We start from the raw sequence: 13653 nt of genomic DNA, 5'->3' as shown, positions 1-13653 counted from the left end.
AATAAACAAGCACATCCTTCTCATTAGTATAAAAGTTTGCTTTTGTCTTTAATAAATGGTAAAATTATATGTATACTGAAGAATTGTTTTAAAATAAACTTATTATCTAATATGTTAACTATTATGTTACATAGTTACATGTTAGTTATGTTATTTATAATTTATATAATATAGTTATATTAGTTATATAATATAGTTACATATTAGTTAACATATAACTTATGTTAATATCTAACTAATAATAACTAAATATGACTTATCGGAAATGTTTGATTTCTATACCTCTCTGATATAGCCTGGATCTTGTAAAAATTTCTTGGGTTTAAAGAGACGGAGTAGAAAAAGTCTAAGAAGCCCTACTCTAGACCACAGTTAGTGCTCCAAAGAGACTTGTAGAGTGAATGAATGAAAAAGCTGATTCTGGTCTAGAGAAATCCAGGTCTTTATTATCCCCTCCCCTCCCCCCCTTGTCACCTAACACCTTTGCAAGGATCCTAGGAGGTGGTAGTCTAATTGGATGGTTATCCCCCGAAGCTAGACTGTGTTCAGTCAAATGGTCTCTTTCCGCTTGGCTTTGAAGTACAGGGGAACCTTGCAAGGGAAAGGCATAATTCTTTCTCAGCCTGAGAAATATCCTCAGGTTCCCCTCGCTGCCTTCCACTGAGCAATGGGAAATCTTGTGAAAGGACTTCCTCCTCGGCTTCTGATCTGCCCATCCCCCTCCCTCTCCTCTCCCCCGCCCCATCCCCCAACACAGGAAAATACCCTTTAGACACCGGGGCAATGCTGGAGTTGCTCAAATGGGCCACGTGTGTCTTAATCATTAACTTCAAGGTTGCATTAAATCCTTCCACCAGCCTGGTGCAGGGAGTGTGATAAGTAGGAGTCTTCGATTTATGTGTTTAAAATAAACAGGGCCCCTCAGCTTCTAAGGCCTTTTCAGAGGAGGCTTTTCTTCTTTCTTTCCTTTCAATTTCTAACTAGAGTCCTGTGTCTCATGCCCAGAATATCTCCCTACTGATACCTGGCCGCCTGCTCTCTGTGAAGGACTCACTCTTCTCCCACCAGCCTTTTTTTTTTTTTTTTTTTTTTTTTTTAAATGCTGCTTGTTTCCTCCCAGAAAAGAGAGACAGGCAATTGGGAGAGGGGGAGGGGAAGGCAGAAAGGGAAGGGAAGGGATAGACTAAAAAAGGAGAAAATCAGTCAGCTCACTAGCACACACACAGCAACGAGTCAGGTTGCTGAGCATTGAGTACCTGTATTTTTTTTTCTATTTAAATACCTGTATTTCCAAATATTGCCAGAGCCTTCCTGTACCTCTTTAATAATTAGCATATTTACTGAAGCAGGGGCTCTTAAGTTGGAGTCCATGAACTTTTTTTTTTTGACAACTATATTTCAACATACATTCCATTTGTGATCCTCTGTTTAAAAATGTGATTTCACCACAACTTTCACCAGACTGACAAAGGGTCCCTGGCACCAAAAAATGCTAAGATTTTTCGACTTCAAGCATCTTTAACTGAGATACTAGAGGACCTATGGTTCTAGTTCCTATACTTACCCATTTGATCTCTGCAGGTCTGTTTCTCTGAAAAAAAAATGAACAGAATATGAATGTATGCGTATAAGTGTGTGTGTGAATATACACACACACATACATATATAGATATGTGTGTGTGTGTACATGTATATATATAGGATAACAATTTATGCTCCTCTTCAGTAGAGTTGAAATGTTTTCATGATGAAGGCTTAATGAAGGCTTAGTTCCAGATAGGTCCTATTTCCCAGGAATCACAGTATCATAGATTCAGAGCCAGAAGAAGGGACTTTTTGGTCATCTAAAACAACCCTTTCATTTTACAGACAGGCAGAAAACTGGCTAACTTGCCTTAAAAGCAAGTCCATGGAGGAACTCTGCTTAAACCCAGATCTCCCAATTCTATTCTGTACTTTTTCAGATCATCTCATTTTCATGTAATGGTTTTTTGTTGTTGTTGTTGTTTTGGAGTGAGGCAATTGGGGTTAAGTGACTTGCCTGGAGTCATACAGCTAGGTAGTGTTAAGTGTCTGAGGTCACATTTGAACTCAGGTCTTTCTGACTTCAGGGCTGGTGCTCTGTCCACTGTGGCACCTAGCTGGCCCATTTTCATGTAATAGAAAGATGCTTAAATCACTTAATATTGTCTACTTGTTGTTTGGTTATTTTTCAGACATTCCTGACTTTTTATGACTCCATTTGGTGTTTTCTTGCCAAAGATATTGGCATGGTTTGCCATTTCTTAACCAGTCCATTTTACAGATAAGGAAACAGAGTTAAATAAGGTTAAGTGATTTGCCCAGGGTCACACAGCTAGAAGCTTTTGAGGTCAGATTTGAACTTTGATAGATGAGTCTTTCTGACTCCAGGCCCAGCTATGCTGGGCATATCCACTATGCTACCTAGCTCCAAAGTGTCCTTCCTTATACATGATTCCCTTCCCCGCATCCTACAGTTCAGCCAGACTGGCCTTTTTATTATTCCTCGCCCAATGTTTCATCTCTGCACATCCAATGGTATGGGCTCTCCTTAAATCTCTCTCTCACCATCTTTGGTTTCCTTCAAAACTCAGCTCAAATGCATGGTACAAGAATGCATTTGACCTGATTTAAAAAAAAAAAAAAGTCCACATTAGTCATGTTGTGAAAGAAGAAACAGAACAAAATGAAAAAAAAAAAAAAAACAAAAATACAAAAACAAAAACACAACAAATCCCCAAAGAAATTGAAAACAGTTTGCTTGACCTGCATTCCTACTCCATCAGTTCTTTCTCTGGATGTGGATAACATTTTCCATTATGAGTCTTTGGGAATTGTGTTGGATCATTGTACTGCTAAATCTCTCATAGTTGATCAGTGCCCAATGTTGCTATTGCTGTGGACGATGCTCTCCTGAAATTATCTTATTTTGTACACATTTTTGAGTGTATGTGCATATACATGGGTGAAGTGGATAGAGCTTGGAGTAAGGAAGCCTTCATCTTCCCCATCTTCAAATCCAGTGTCAGAGACTCACTGGCTGTGTGATCCTGGGCAAGTCACGTAACCCTGTTTGTTTCAGCTTCTTCATCTGTAAAAGGAGCTGGAGAAGGAAATAGCAAATCACTTCAGTATTTCTGCCAAGAAAATCCTGTGGACAGTAATGGCATACTGTGGTCCACCGGGTCATTAAGAGTCCTACAACGCTGAACACAGAAGCGTTTATTAAGCACCTACTAAGCTCCAGGGAGCATGTTTGAGGACAGATTTACAATAACAGTACCTGCCCTCAGGGACTTTAGATTCTATTGGGAGGAAACAAAACACATTCTCCTCCTTATGGACTCTGAGCTTCCTGAAGACAAGTACCAAGTCTTATCTAAGTATTATATCTCTTCCTAGCATACTGAATTTTTTTGATTTTTCAACCCCAACGAACCTTGCTTTAAAAAAAAATTAAGCTAATATATAAAAATCCAGGCCTTAAAAATCAGGGAAATTGTTACTTGAATTACAAGAGACTTCTTTTGAATAGTGAAATCCACTAGCATGCTGGAAATATGATTCCGTTTCTAAAAATTCCAGTGATATGCGACTTCTTATAAACATGATTACATAAGATGAGTTTCCCTATAAAAGGGCCGGGACTGATACCTGCAGGGCCCAAGTCCAGTCTTGCTCTCCACAGAGGCTTTGATTAATCTTGGGGACCGGGCTAGAAATTCTAGCCCGTTCATTCATTTCCAAGGGTCAGCTTTTGCCCCTTCTGCATCCCCTCAAGCCTCTCCCTCCCTCCCCCAGAGCAGCTGGCTGAGTTGTCTGATAATGTGGAAGAGATCCGGGGGGGAAGCAGTCTTCTCAAAAGCGGGAGGTGTGGCTAGCTAAAAATATCAAAGCATGAGGCTGGAAACTGTCACTCAGCAGGCAGGCTGGGGGATTCGGGGAGGAATCTTCTTTCTCTCGGATTTAATTCTCTCCTCCGATTAGTCCCCCCTCAGAGAATTCTGGGTCAGTTTGTTCATTCCAGACACGTTTTCCTTCTCATCACCAGGCAGCCGTCCTCCAGTTGGGGATGGGGAGAAAATATCCTTAGGATAAGGAGATCTGAGGAAAAAAGCACGAGACTGGGGCTCCCGAGGCTTAGGCTTTTGTCAGCTTGTACCTGCGGTGAGACCCAAGGAAGATCAGGGACCCCCTCTATGCTTGGATTTCCTGCAAGAGATGAACTAAAAATCCCTGCCCCATTCACTTTCCTAAAGAGCTGCTCCCCCACCATGACAAAGTGCTCTGCATGCTGCAGAGCTTCAACTACGGGCACTGACTTTCATGTCGGAAACCTGGGTTCAAATCCTGCCCAAGAGACTTGCTATACATGATCTTTGACCTTCAATTTCTTCATCTGTAAAATGAGCAGAATGGGGCAGGGTGCTGTTCTAGGTGATCTCTGAGGTCTCTGGAGTTTAGCTCTATTATCAGTGATAGATTGTAGTCAGAGTCCAGGGAGTGAACCAGTTAAGTTTGGAGAGGCTCACCATCAGAAATGACTACTTCTAAATCACTACTAGTGAATTTTTTCACGCCCTACAATTCAAAAAAGCGAGGAAAGCAGGATGAATTTGGAAGCTGAAGTCCTGGGTTCAAATGTAATTTTGACAAGCCAAATGATTTTTCTGTGCTTCCAGCTCCTCATCTATAAAGTGAGGATATTGAACTAGATGATTCCTAAATTCTCCTTCATATTTATGATCCAATAAAAAGACAGAATATTCTAAAGAAGTGATACAAGAATGTATGTACCTCTCCTTTGAAGAGGTGAGGGTATTATTCTTATTGTTTAGTTGTTTTTCAGTTGTGTCCAATTCTCTATGACCTCATTTGGGGTCTTCTTGGCAAAGATACTGAAGTAGTTTATAATTTTCTTCTCCTGTATATTTTACAGATGAGTAAACTGAGGCAAACAAGGCTAAATGACTTTCCCAGGATCACACAGCTAATGTCTGAGCTCAGATTTGAACTCAGGAAGATGAGTTTTTCTCCAGAACAAATGATCTGTCCACTGTGCTAAAGAGCTTCTACATAACACATGTAGAAATGGTTCAGTATATCCAAGTATGGAAAATTGCTTATGAATAACTGGTTAGTTTTGTGTAACTGATTTTTTCCCCTTTCTTTTTCTTTTTTTAGTTTTTGCAATAAGGGATGGACTAGAGGCAATAACTGAGAAATGAACTTCATATTTTAAAAAAAAGACAATTTTAAAAAATCAGACTAAAAGAAGAACTAGAGAACATTATGAAATACAAAGTGGATACTTTTGGTTATATTAAATTTAAAAGGGGTTGTACAAACAAAAACAGTATAGCCAAGATCAAAAGGGAAGCAGAAAACTGGGGGGGGGGATTTACATCCAATGTTTCTGATAAAAGTCTTATTTCTAAAATATATAGAGAATTGACTCAAATTTCTAAGAATACAAATCATTTCTCAATTGATAAATGGTCAAAGGACACCGATAGATAATTTTTAGATCAAGAAATTAAAGCCATTTCTAATTAGATTTTTTAAAATGTTCTAAATCTCTACTGATCAGAGAAATGCAAATTAAGACAACTTTGAGGTACCACCATATACCTCTCAGATTGGCTAAGAAGACATGAAAAGATAATAATAAATGTTGGAGGGGATGTGGGAAAACTGGGACACTGATACATTGTTGGTGGAGTTGTGAAGGCTCCAACCATTCTGGAACTTTGCCCAAAAGACTATCAAACTGTGCATACCCTTTGACTCAAAGAGGCCATAAAAAAGGGAAAGAGACCCACAAACTTTTTTTTTTTTTTTTTTTTTTTTGTGGCAGCCCATTTTGTAATGGCAAAGAATTGGAAACTGAGTGGATGTCCATCAATGGGAATGGCTCAATAATGGTATATGAATATAATTGTTCTAGAAGAAATGATGAGCAAACTGATTTCAGAAAAAGGCTGGAAAACTTATATGAACTGATGCTAAATGAAGTGAGCAGAACCAAGAAAACATTGTACACAGCAACAAGATTATGTGATGATCGATTCTGATGGATTTGGTTCTTTTCAACAATGAGGTGATTCAAGGCAATTCCAATAGACTTGTGATGGAAAAAGACATCTGAATGTAGATCACAACATAGTATTTTCACCTTTGTTGTTGTTGTTGCTTGTTTACTTGTTTTTTTTTTCTTTTTAATTTTTCCCCTTTTGATATGATTGTTCTTACACAGCATAATATATGTGAAATATTTTTAGAAAAATTGCACATGTGCAACCTATATTGGATTACTTGACTAGGGGAGGGTGGAAGTGCAGAGGGAGGGAGAAAAATTTGGAACACATGGTTTTGCAAGGATGGATGTTGAAAACTATTTTTGCACATATTTCAAAAAATAAAGATCTATTATTATTTTTTAAAAAGGAAACAGAATACAAATTAAATAAATAAATCAAGCTATCAATAAATGATAAAAAAAAGAACTATAAAACTATACATATTCTTTGACTTAATACTACTGATACTAGGTATGTATTCCAAATGAGATTGGAAAAAAAATACATTTATATTATATAATTGTATAATTTATATTGTACAAAAACATTTATAGCAGCTCTTTTCTCAGAGCAAATAATTGGAAATTGAGAGGATTCCCATTACTTGGGAAATTGCTGAATAAATTGTGGTAGAGAATAAAGATGAAATACTATTAATCTATAAGAAATGATGAGCAGGATGCTCTCAGAAAAACCTGGAAAGTCTTTCATGAGCTCATGCACAGTGAAATGTACTATGTACAAAGTAATAGCAATATTGTGGGGTGATCAGCTATGAATGACTTTATAATTCTCAACAATACAGTGATCCAAGACTGCTCTGAAGGACTTATGATGAAAAATGCTATCCATACCCAGAGAAAGAACTTATTATATCTGAATACAGATTGAAGCATTTTTTTTCTTGAGTGTTTTTTTTTGGGGGGGGGAAGGAAGGAGGCACATCTCTGTTTTCTTTCACAATATGATTTTTATAGAAATGTATTGCATAACTTCATATGTATCTTCTCAATATGGGACATAAGGAAGAAGGGAAGTTTTAAAAACAAATGTAAACATATTGTTTTACATTTAACTGAGAAAAATAAAATATTTTAAAAATCAGGTTAAGGTAAAGGAAAGGTTTGCAATTCATGTTATTAAGGAAGCAGCTCTACTTAAGTATCCCTGAAATATTGAAATCAGTCTTTATGTTACACTTTAATTAAGAAAATTATAACAATTCACATTCTATAGTGATCTAAGGTTTGCAAAACACTTTCCTCAGTTTGTTAGTACAAGTATTAGTTTCTTCTTTATAAAGAAAGGTAACATTAACATGTTCAAGTTTATTCAGCTAGTAAACTGGAGCTGATTAGTTACATAAATATGTATAGATACATATTTATACACATACATGTATTATATACATATATGTAACACATACATATGTATCATAGGAATAACATCTATTCCACTCACACGAGGCTATTTTTTCCTTAAATAGTATTTAAACTCCTGGTCCACAGGTGTAAAGTTCTAACAATAATAATAATTACCTTTCAGGTATCCCAGGCACAGCCTGAGAGAAGTTAAGAGCTTTTCTTTTAGACTTGCCTCACAGTGCTGACCCAATAGCATTGGTAAACACAAAGAATGGAAAGCTGTCCCCAGCTGAATCAATGCTGTATTCTTATTGGATAATCTTTCTAAGCTGTGATTAAGTAAAACATTTTTTTAAACTGTCAGATGGTCTTTGAGTATCTCTTTTAATTTCAGTCCCAATCCTAAACCACCAGACTAGCCCACAAAAGACAACATCCTCTAGTTCAAGGCTTCTTAACCAAGTGCTCATAACCACCGAAGGGGTCCCGGGATAGATTCCAAGGGGTCTATGAATTTGGATGGGAAAAATACAATTACATTTTTATTTTCACTAGACTCTAACCAAAATATGTTATTTCCTTTAATTATTATAAGAAAGAGTCCACAGTCTTTACCAGATTGCCTAAAGGATCCATGACAAAAAAGAGTCAAGAATCCTGGTTCTAGACAAACAAGGTTTCATTATAAGTATAGAAGTATTTGGCCCAGGACCAATAACTCCAAGATGGCAAAAGCTCTGAGTGAAAGAGAGGTTTTGAAGGGAAGAAAGAATAAGGAAGAGATTAATAAAATAGAAAAAAAGCAGGGGGAGAAGGAGAGCATAGTCCGGGAATTGGAGATATTGGAATAGTCTGTGATTGGAGATGTTAGTTAATCTATTTGGATTAAAACTACTGAGAGTTGTCTCCTTCAAAGGGATTGTGGGGAAAAGAATAAGAAATAAGCTGGAGTTGAATCTTTCCCCAAAGCCCAAGTAGATTGGGATACCTCAAATGGTAACTTTGAAAATGTATTTCCTGAATGTGAACTATTTGCATTTTTGATTTTCTTCCCGAGTTATTTTTACCTTCTGAATCCAATTCTCACTGTGCAGCGGGAGAACTGTTCGGTTCTGCAAATATGTATTGTATCTAGGATATACTGCAACATATTTAACATATATAGGACTGCTTGCCATCTTGGGGGGGGGGAGGGAGGGAGGGGAAAAAAAAGAAACATAAGCGAGTGCAAGGGATAATGTTGTAAAAAAATTATCCTGGCATGGATTCTGTCAATACAAAGTTATTATTAAATAAAATTAAATTAAAAAAAAAAAGAAAGAAACTTCCAAAAAAAAAAAAAAAAAAAGAAAGAAAATGCATTTCCATAAAATGTTACCTGAGTTTTATAATTTCAAAGAATTCTGTGACTGGTACAAAAATTGCAGCAGCCCATTCAGGAAAAGTGGGACAAAGCCCCTTTTAGTTTTTAGATCATAATTCTATGATTCAGTTTCTGCCACTGACTAGTTCAGCAAGTAGCCACCTCCCCTCCTAAAACAACCCTAATGCTGGGTTCTCTCTTCTTGACTCTGGCTTGGGCAATGTATTGATGGTTAGAATTACCTTAGGGTTATTTCAAGCTCTGCTCCGTTCCAACTTCTCACTGCCTCCTTGAAGTTAATATTTTACCCATAAAATGAATAAAATTTTAAAATACTTACTAATTCATTGAAAAAGAAAAATGAATTTGTTACATGTTAACATAAATAACATTTTTATAAAACATAACTATATTTTCCAAAGTAAAAATGTTTTGAGAGAATGGCATTGTTTTACATCTTTTTGCAAATCTCTCCAATGTCTGACTTGATGGAAGACACCTGGATTCTCATATCTGCTCTGCCTTCAATCTGTTGTTTGGTTTGAAGCAGATGAAGAAAATCCAGGTTTACAAAGATAAGTAATTGGAAAAGGGAGTAGTTTAATAGGCAAATAACATCTTGCTTTTATCATGAAAATAGTTTTGACCTCACAGATTCAATGAAAGGATTCAGGGATTCCCTGGGGTCTTTGGACTTTGAAAACTATTGAGGTCTAAGAGCCATCTCCCTCCTGATATGGACCCCAAGGGATATAAAAGTTAAAATGGGTCTTAAAAATGAACTCATAGGCCACTGTACCAGTAGAATTATCCCATGAAAAGAGAAAGGGAAGGAGGAAAGAGGGAAAGAAGGAAAGAAGAGAGGGAGGGAAGGAGGGAGGAAGGAAGGAAGGAAAAGAGGGAGAGAGGGAGGAAGAAAGAAAGGGAGGAAGGGAGGGAGGAAGAAAAGAAGAAAAGGAGAAAGGAAGGAAGGAAGGAAGGAAGGAAGGAAGGAAGGAAGGAAGGAAGGAAGGAAGGAAGGAAGGAAGAAGGAAGGAAGGAAGGAAGGAAGGAAGGAAGGAAGGAAGAAAAGAAGGAAGAAGGGAGGAAGGGAAAAAGGGAAGGAGGAAGAAAAGGAAGGAAGGGAGGGAGGAAGGAAGGGAAAATAAGCATTTAAGTACCTATTTCGCACCAGGCACTAAGTACTTTATAAATATTATCTCATTTGATTCTCACAGCAACCTGGAACATAAGTGTTATTATCTTTTTTTTTTTTTTTAAATAAACACATGATGCAGCTAAAGCAGTCAGAGGTTAATATAATTGGGTTATATAACTGGTAATTTCTGAGGCTGGATTTGAACTGACTCCAAATCCAGCACTCTATCCCTTATACCTTCTAGCTGCCAGATAAAGAAACTAAGGGCCAGAAATAGGAAGTAATTTGCCCAGGGTCATACAGATTGTAAAGTAGTAGAACTAGTATTCAAACCTAGATTTCCTGTCTCTTACCAAGCTTTTTTTAAACTGGCCTTAAGCGCCACTGTTTCTCTGTTTTACAAGACAATTTAGCTTACAACCTTCCATCATTCTATCACATAAGGCTTTACAAATGAGTTTATTTTAAATCAGTGTTAATCCTGGCTGCCATTCCTCTTTGACTGACATGTAAGTCAAGTATTTGCTGATTAAAGTTTTTCTAAGGTCTCTGTTATAGCAATTGATTCACATATAAATTAAGTCCATATTCACATTTGAACTTCTGTACAAAATTATTGTAATTGGTGCCTCTGTCATTTTATCTATCCCATTTCCATCATCAATGTAAGTAAAATTGATATTATTTGAATTTTAATTTTTGTTTTAACAAGTCAATGATCTGTCAGTGCACAAGCATCTGAGTGATTACAAAAGGACTCCCACATCAGTAGTAAGTTGTTTTTTGTTCAAATATAATCAATTTCATTTTTTGTGATGTTATTCAGTGATTCTCAAGTCCACTGTTTTCTGATTTTTTTTTCACAAAGAAAGTATTCATTACTTCATGCACCATGAAGTTTCTATGTAATCTACAAGTTTCTGGTCTTTCTCTTGCTTTATTCCTGATGGATATTTTCTGACAATTTTCATGAATGATAATGAACCCCAGATAATAAGATCATAGATTTAGACTTAAAAGGAATCACAGAACCATCTAGTCCAATCATCTCATTTTGAAGATGTGAAAACTGAGGCCCTCAGCCCCTGGACTTGCTCAGGATCACCCAAGAATTGGCTTATTTAAGATCAACTAATGAGCAGTATAGCTAAGCCAGAATTTTTTTATTCCAAATCCAATATTCTATTCCCTGCCTCATGAAACCTTTTTTTGTTCATCCTAATACCTAAAATCAGTACTGGTGATCCAGAAACTTCATGAAATGAGATGAATACCACCATCATGGGAATCTGAGGATAATGCTTTGAAAATGAATTACTAAGGATAAATCAGTTAAATGTGATTATTTGAAATCTGCTTTACTGTAGATAAAAATTATACCTTTTTATATTCCGTCAGATTTTATTGCTTTTGACTAAAGGCCTTTAGAAGATTTATTCAGTATAGAACTAGCATCATATTATGAGCTGCAGAGTAAGTGATGGTTTTAGAGTTTGTAAGAGTGAATAGGAACATTATTAGAATTTGAGGGAAAAATTTTTAAATGGGGTCATCAAACCAATATATCACTATAGAATTCCAAATAACTAGAACTCTGATTTTTCAAATAGCCAGTGTAATAAAAGGGAGTAAGACAAAATTTTACATAAATGTATGCATCAGAAATTTGCCAGCATTAATGGTAAAGGAATACTAATTAGAATTACCCCCTCAAAGAAGATGGCATTTCTAGACCTCAAATTACACTGTCAACCAATAATCAGAAAAACTCTTGATACTGATTAAAAACATAGAAAAATAGATCAATAGGCCAGATTAGATAAAGAAGAATCCAAAACAACTGAACAAAATAACCCAATGTTCTACAAAGCTGAGAACATAATCTACTTGGGTAAGAACATTCTATTTGACAAGAATTTCTGGGAAAACTGGAAAACTATCTGGCAGAAATTCAATTTGGACATCACACAGCACAATAAGCTTAAAATGCTTTCACACTGTGAATGTTAAAGGTCACAGCATAAAATTTTTAAAAAAAGAAAAGAAAAGAGGACCAAATAAATACTTTTCATAGTTATAGCAGTGGGGAGAGTTCTTAACCAAAGAACAGAGATGATCATAAAAGACAAAATGTATTTTGATTACATGAAATTTAAAAGTATTTACATTAACAAAATCAATATAACTAGCATAAGAAGGGAAACTATGGATTATGGGGGTGAGGGGGAGAATCGATATCAAATGTCTCTGATAAGGAAATGTTATCCAAGATGTTTTAGAGGAAAACTAACAAAAATATAAGAACCATTCACCAATGCAGAAATGATTGTCCCAAATGACTAATGGTAGAGGAAAAGCAAATCAAAAGGACTCTGAAATTTCATCTTACAATTAGAAAATTGGCAAAGGTAACAAAAGATGGCAATAGTTATAACTTTAGGATTTATGGAAAGACAGGCCAACTACCTAATACAGTATTACTATTAGAACTCCTAAGTATGTACTCCAAACAAGTTAAGAACAGAAAAAGACATAGGAAATCAAAACTTTGTAGCATAAAAAAAAGATGAATGTAATGAACATGGCACATGAAGAATATGTTGGAATAATATGTTGACATAAGTATTAGTAGCTATAAAGAACACAGAAAAGTAGGGAAAGATTTAACATGAAATGACAAAATGAAATAAATAGAACCAGGAAAATAATATATAAGTGACTATAGCAATATAGTTAAAGAATAAACAAAACCTGAATTGTGCACAATCATTATAATAAGTTTGGCCTTAGAAGGAGACATGAAAAGATGCATTTCTTCGTTTTTTTGTTTTTTTTTTTTTCCTTTTTTGCAGAGGAGAGGGACTATGGGTATGGAACACTTAATATATTGTGAGACTTGTTTAATGTGTTATCTAGTTAAAAAATTTTTTTTATAATACAAGATAGGTTTGGGGATAAGGCAGGAGGAAATTGGAAATAAAAATGATGTTAAAAAAAAAACCCAAAAGACAGCAATATTTTTTTTTTGAAGAATTACTCCCAAGAAATCTCTATTGGAGGGAGAGGGAGATTTATAGTCATTGAGCAGAAAAAAAGTAAGAAAAAAAAAAAGGAAAATTTTAGAGCACATGGATTCAGATAAAGCTTTGCAGAGCTAGAAGAGTCCAGCAGTATCTGCCTTTGATCATTTCATAAGCACAGTGGGGAAGAGGACAGCCATAAAGGTATCTCTCAGTTTGGGAAAATCAACCAGATAGTGATCAACTACAATAATGTTTAATTATCCTATGCCATCTGTAGAAATGTGAGCCTAAAATAGGCTATCTTTCTTATTAGTGTTCTGTCCGAGGAGAAATTAACATTTATGAATTCACCACAGTACTTTCTGCCAGTTCTTTTGATTTGTCAAGACCTGCCTTATCGCTCCTAGTTGACCTCAATTCTCTATCAGGCCCTTTCCCACTCCCAAGCCCTCCCACCTTATATATTTGGTCTCCCAAATAACTATTTTAAGCCTGTGTTGGATCCCCTAGGGTTAGCCCTCTAGACTTTAATAAGTGACCTGCCAAAATGACTCAGTCCTGGGATGGGGGTAAGGGGCTGGGATTGAAATGAATGGAGATCTCTAAACATAAACAAAAAGCTGGCGTTGCTCTCTGCAGGATCATTTTCCAGCTCATCATTTTC

General features: G+C 36.1%; 1 protein-coding gene across 1 annotated transcript in view; it reads right to left on the bottom strand.

The window, feature by feature from the left end:
- Window positions 1-475: 475 nt before the first annotated feature.
- The window catches only part of SLC37A3 (solute carrier family 37 member 3), a 74775-nt gene continuing 61597 nt past the window's right edge, over window positions 476-13653 (bottom strand). The window contains exons 14-15 of the mRNA XM_051963540.1: window positions 1565-1591; window positions 476-591 (exon numbers count right to left, since the gene is read on the bottom strand). Of these exons, the coding sequence (XP_051819500.1) occupies window positions 550-591; window positions 1565-1591 (69 nt within the window). The 3' untranslated portion in view covers window positions 476-549. The remainder of the gene's footprint in view (window positions 592-1564; window positions 1592-13653) is intronic.

The sequence above is a fragment of the Antechinus flavipes genome, chromosome 5, assembly GCF_016432865.1.
Source record: "Antechinus flavipes isolate AdamAnt ecotype Samford, QLD, Australia chromosome 5, AdamAnt_v2, whole genome shotgun sequence".
In the NCBI taxonomy this organism is placed as follows: Eukaryota; Metazoa; Chordata; class Mammalia; order Dasyuromorphia; family Dasyuridae; genus Antechinus; species Antechinus flavipes.
Note: the sequence above shows the minus strand (reverse complement) of the source record. Positions and strands in the feature narration are given on the sequence as shown.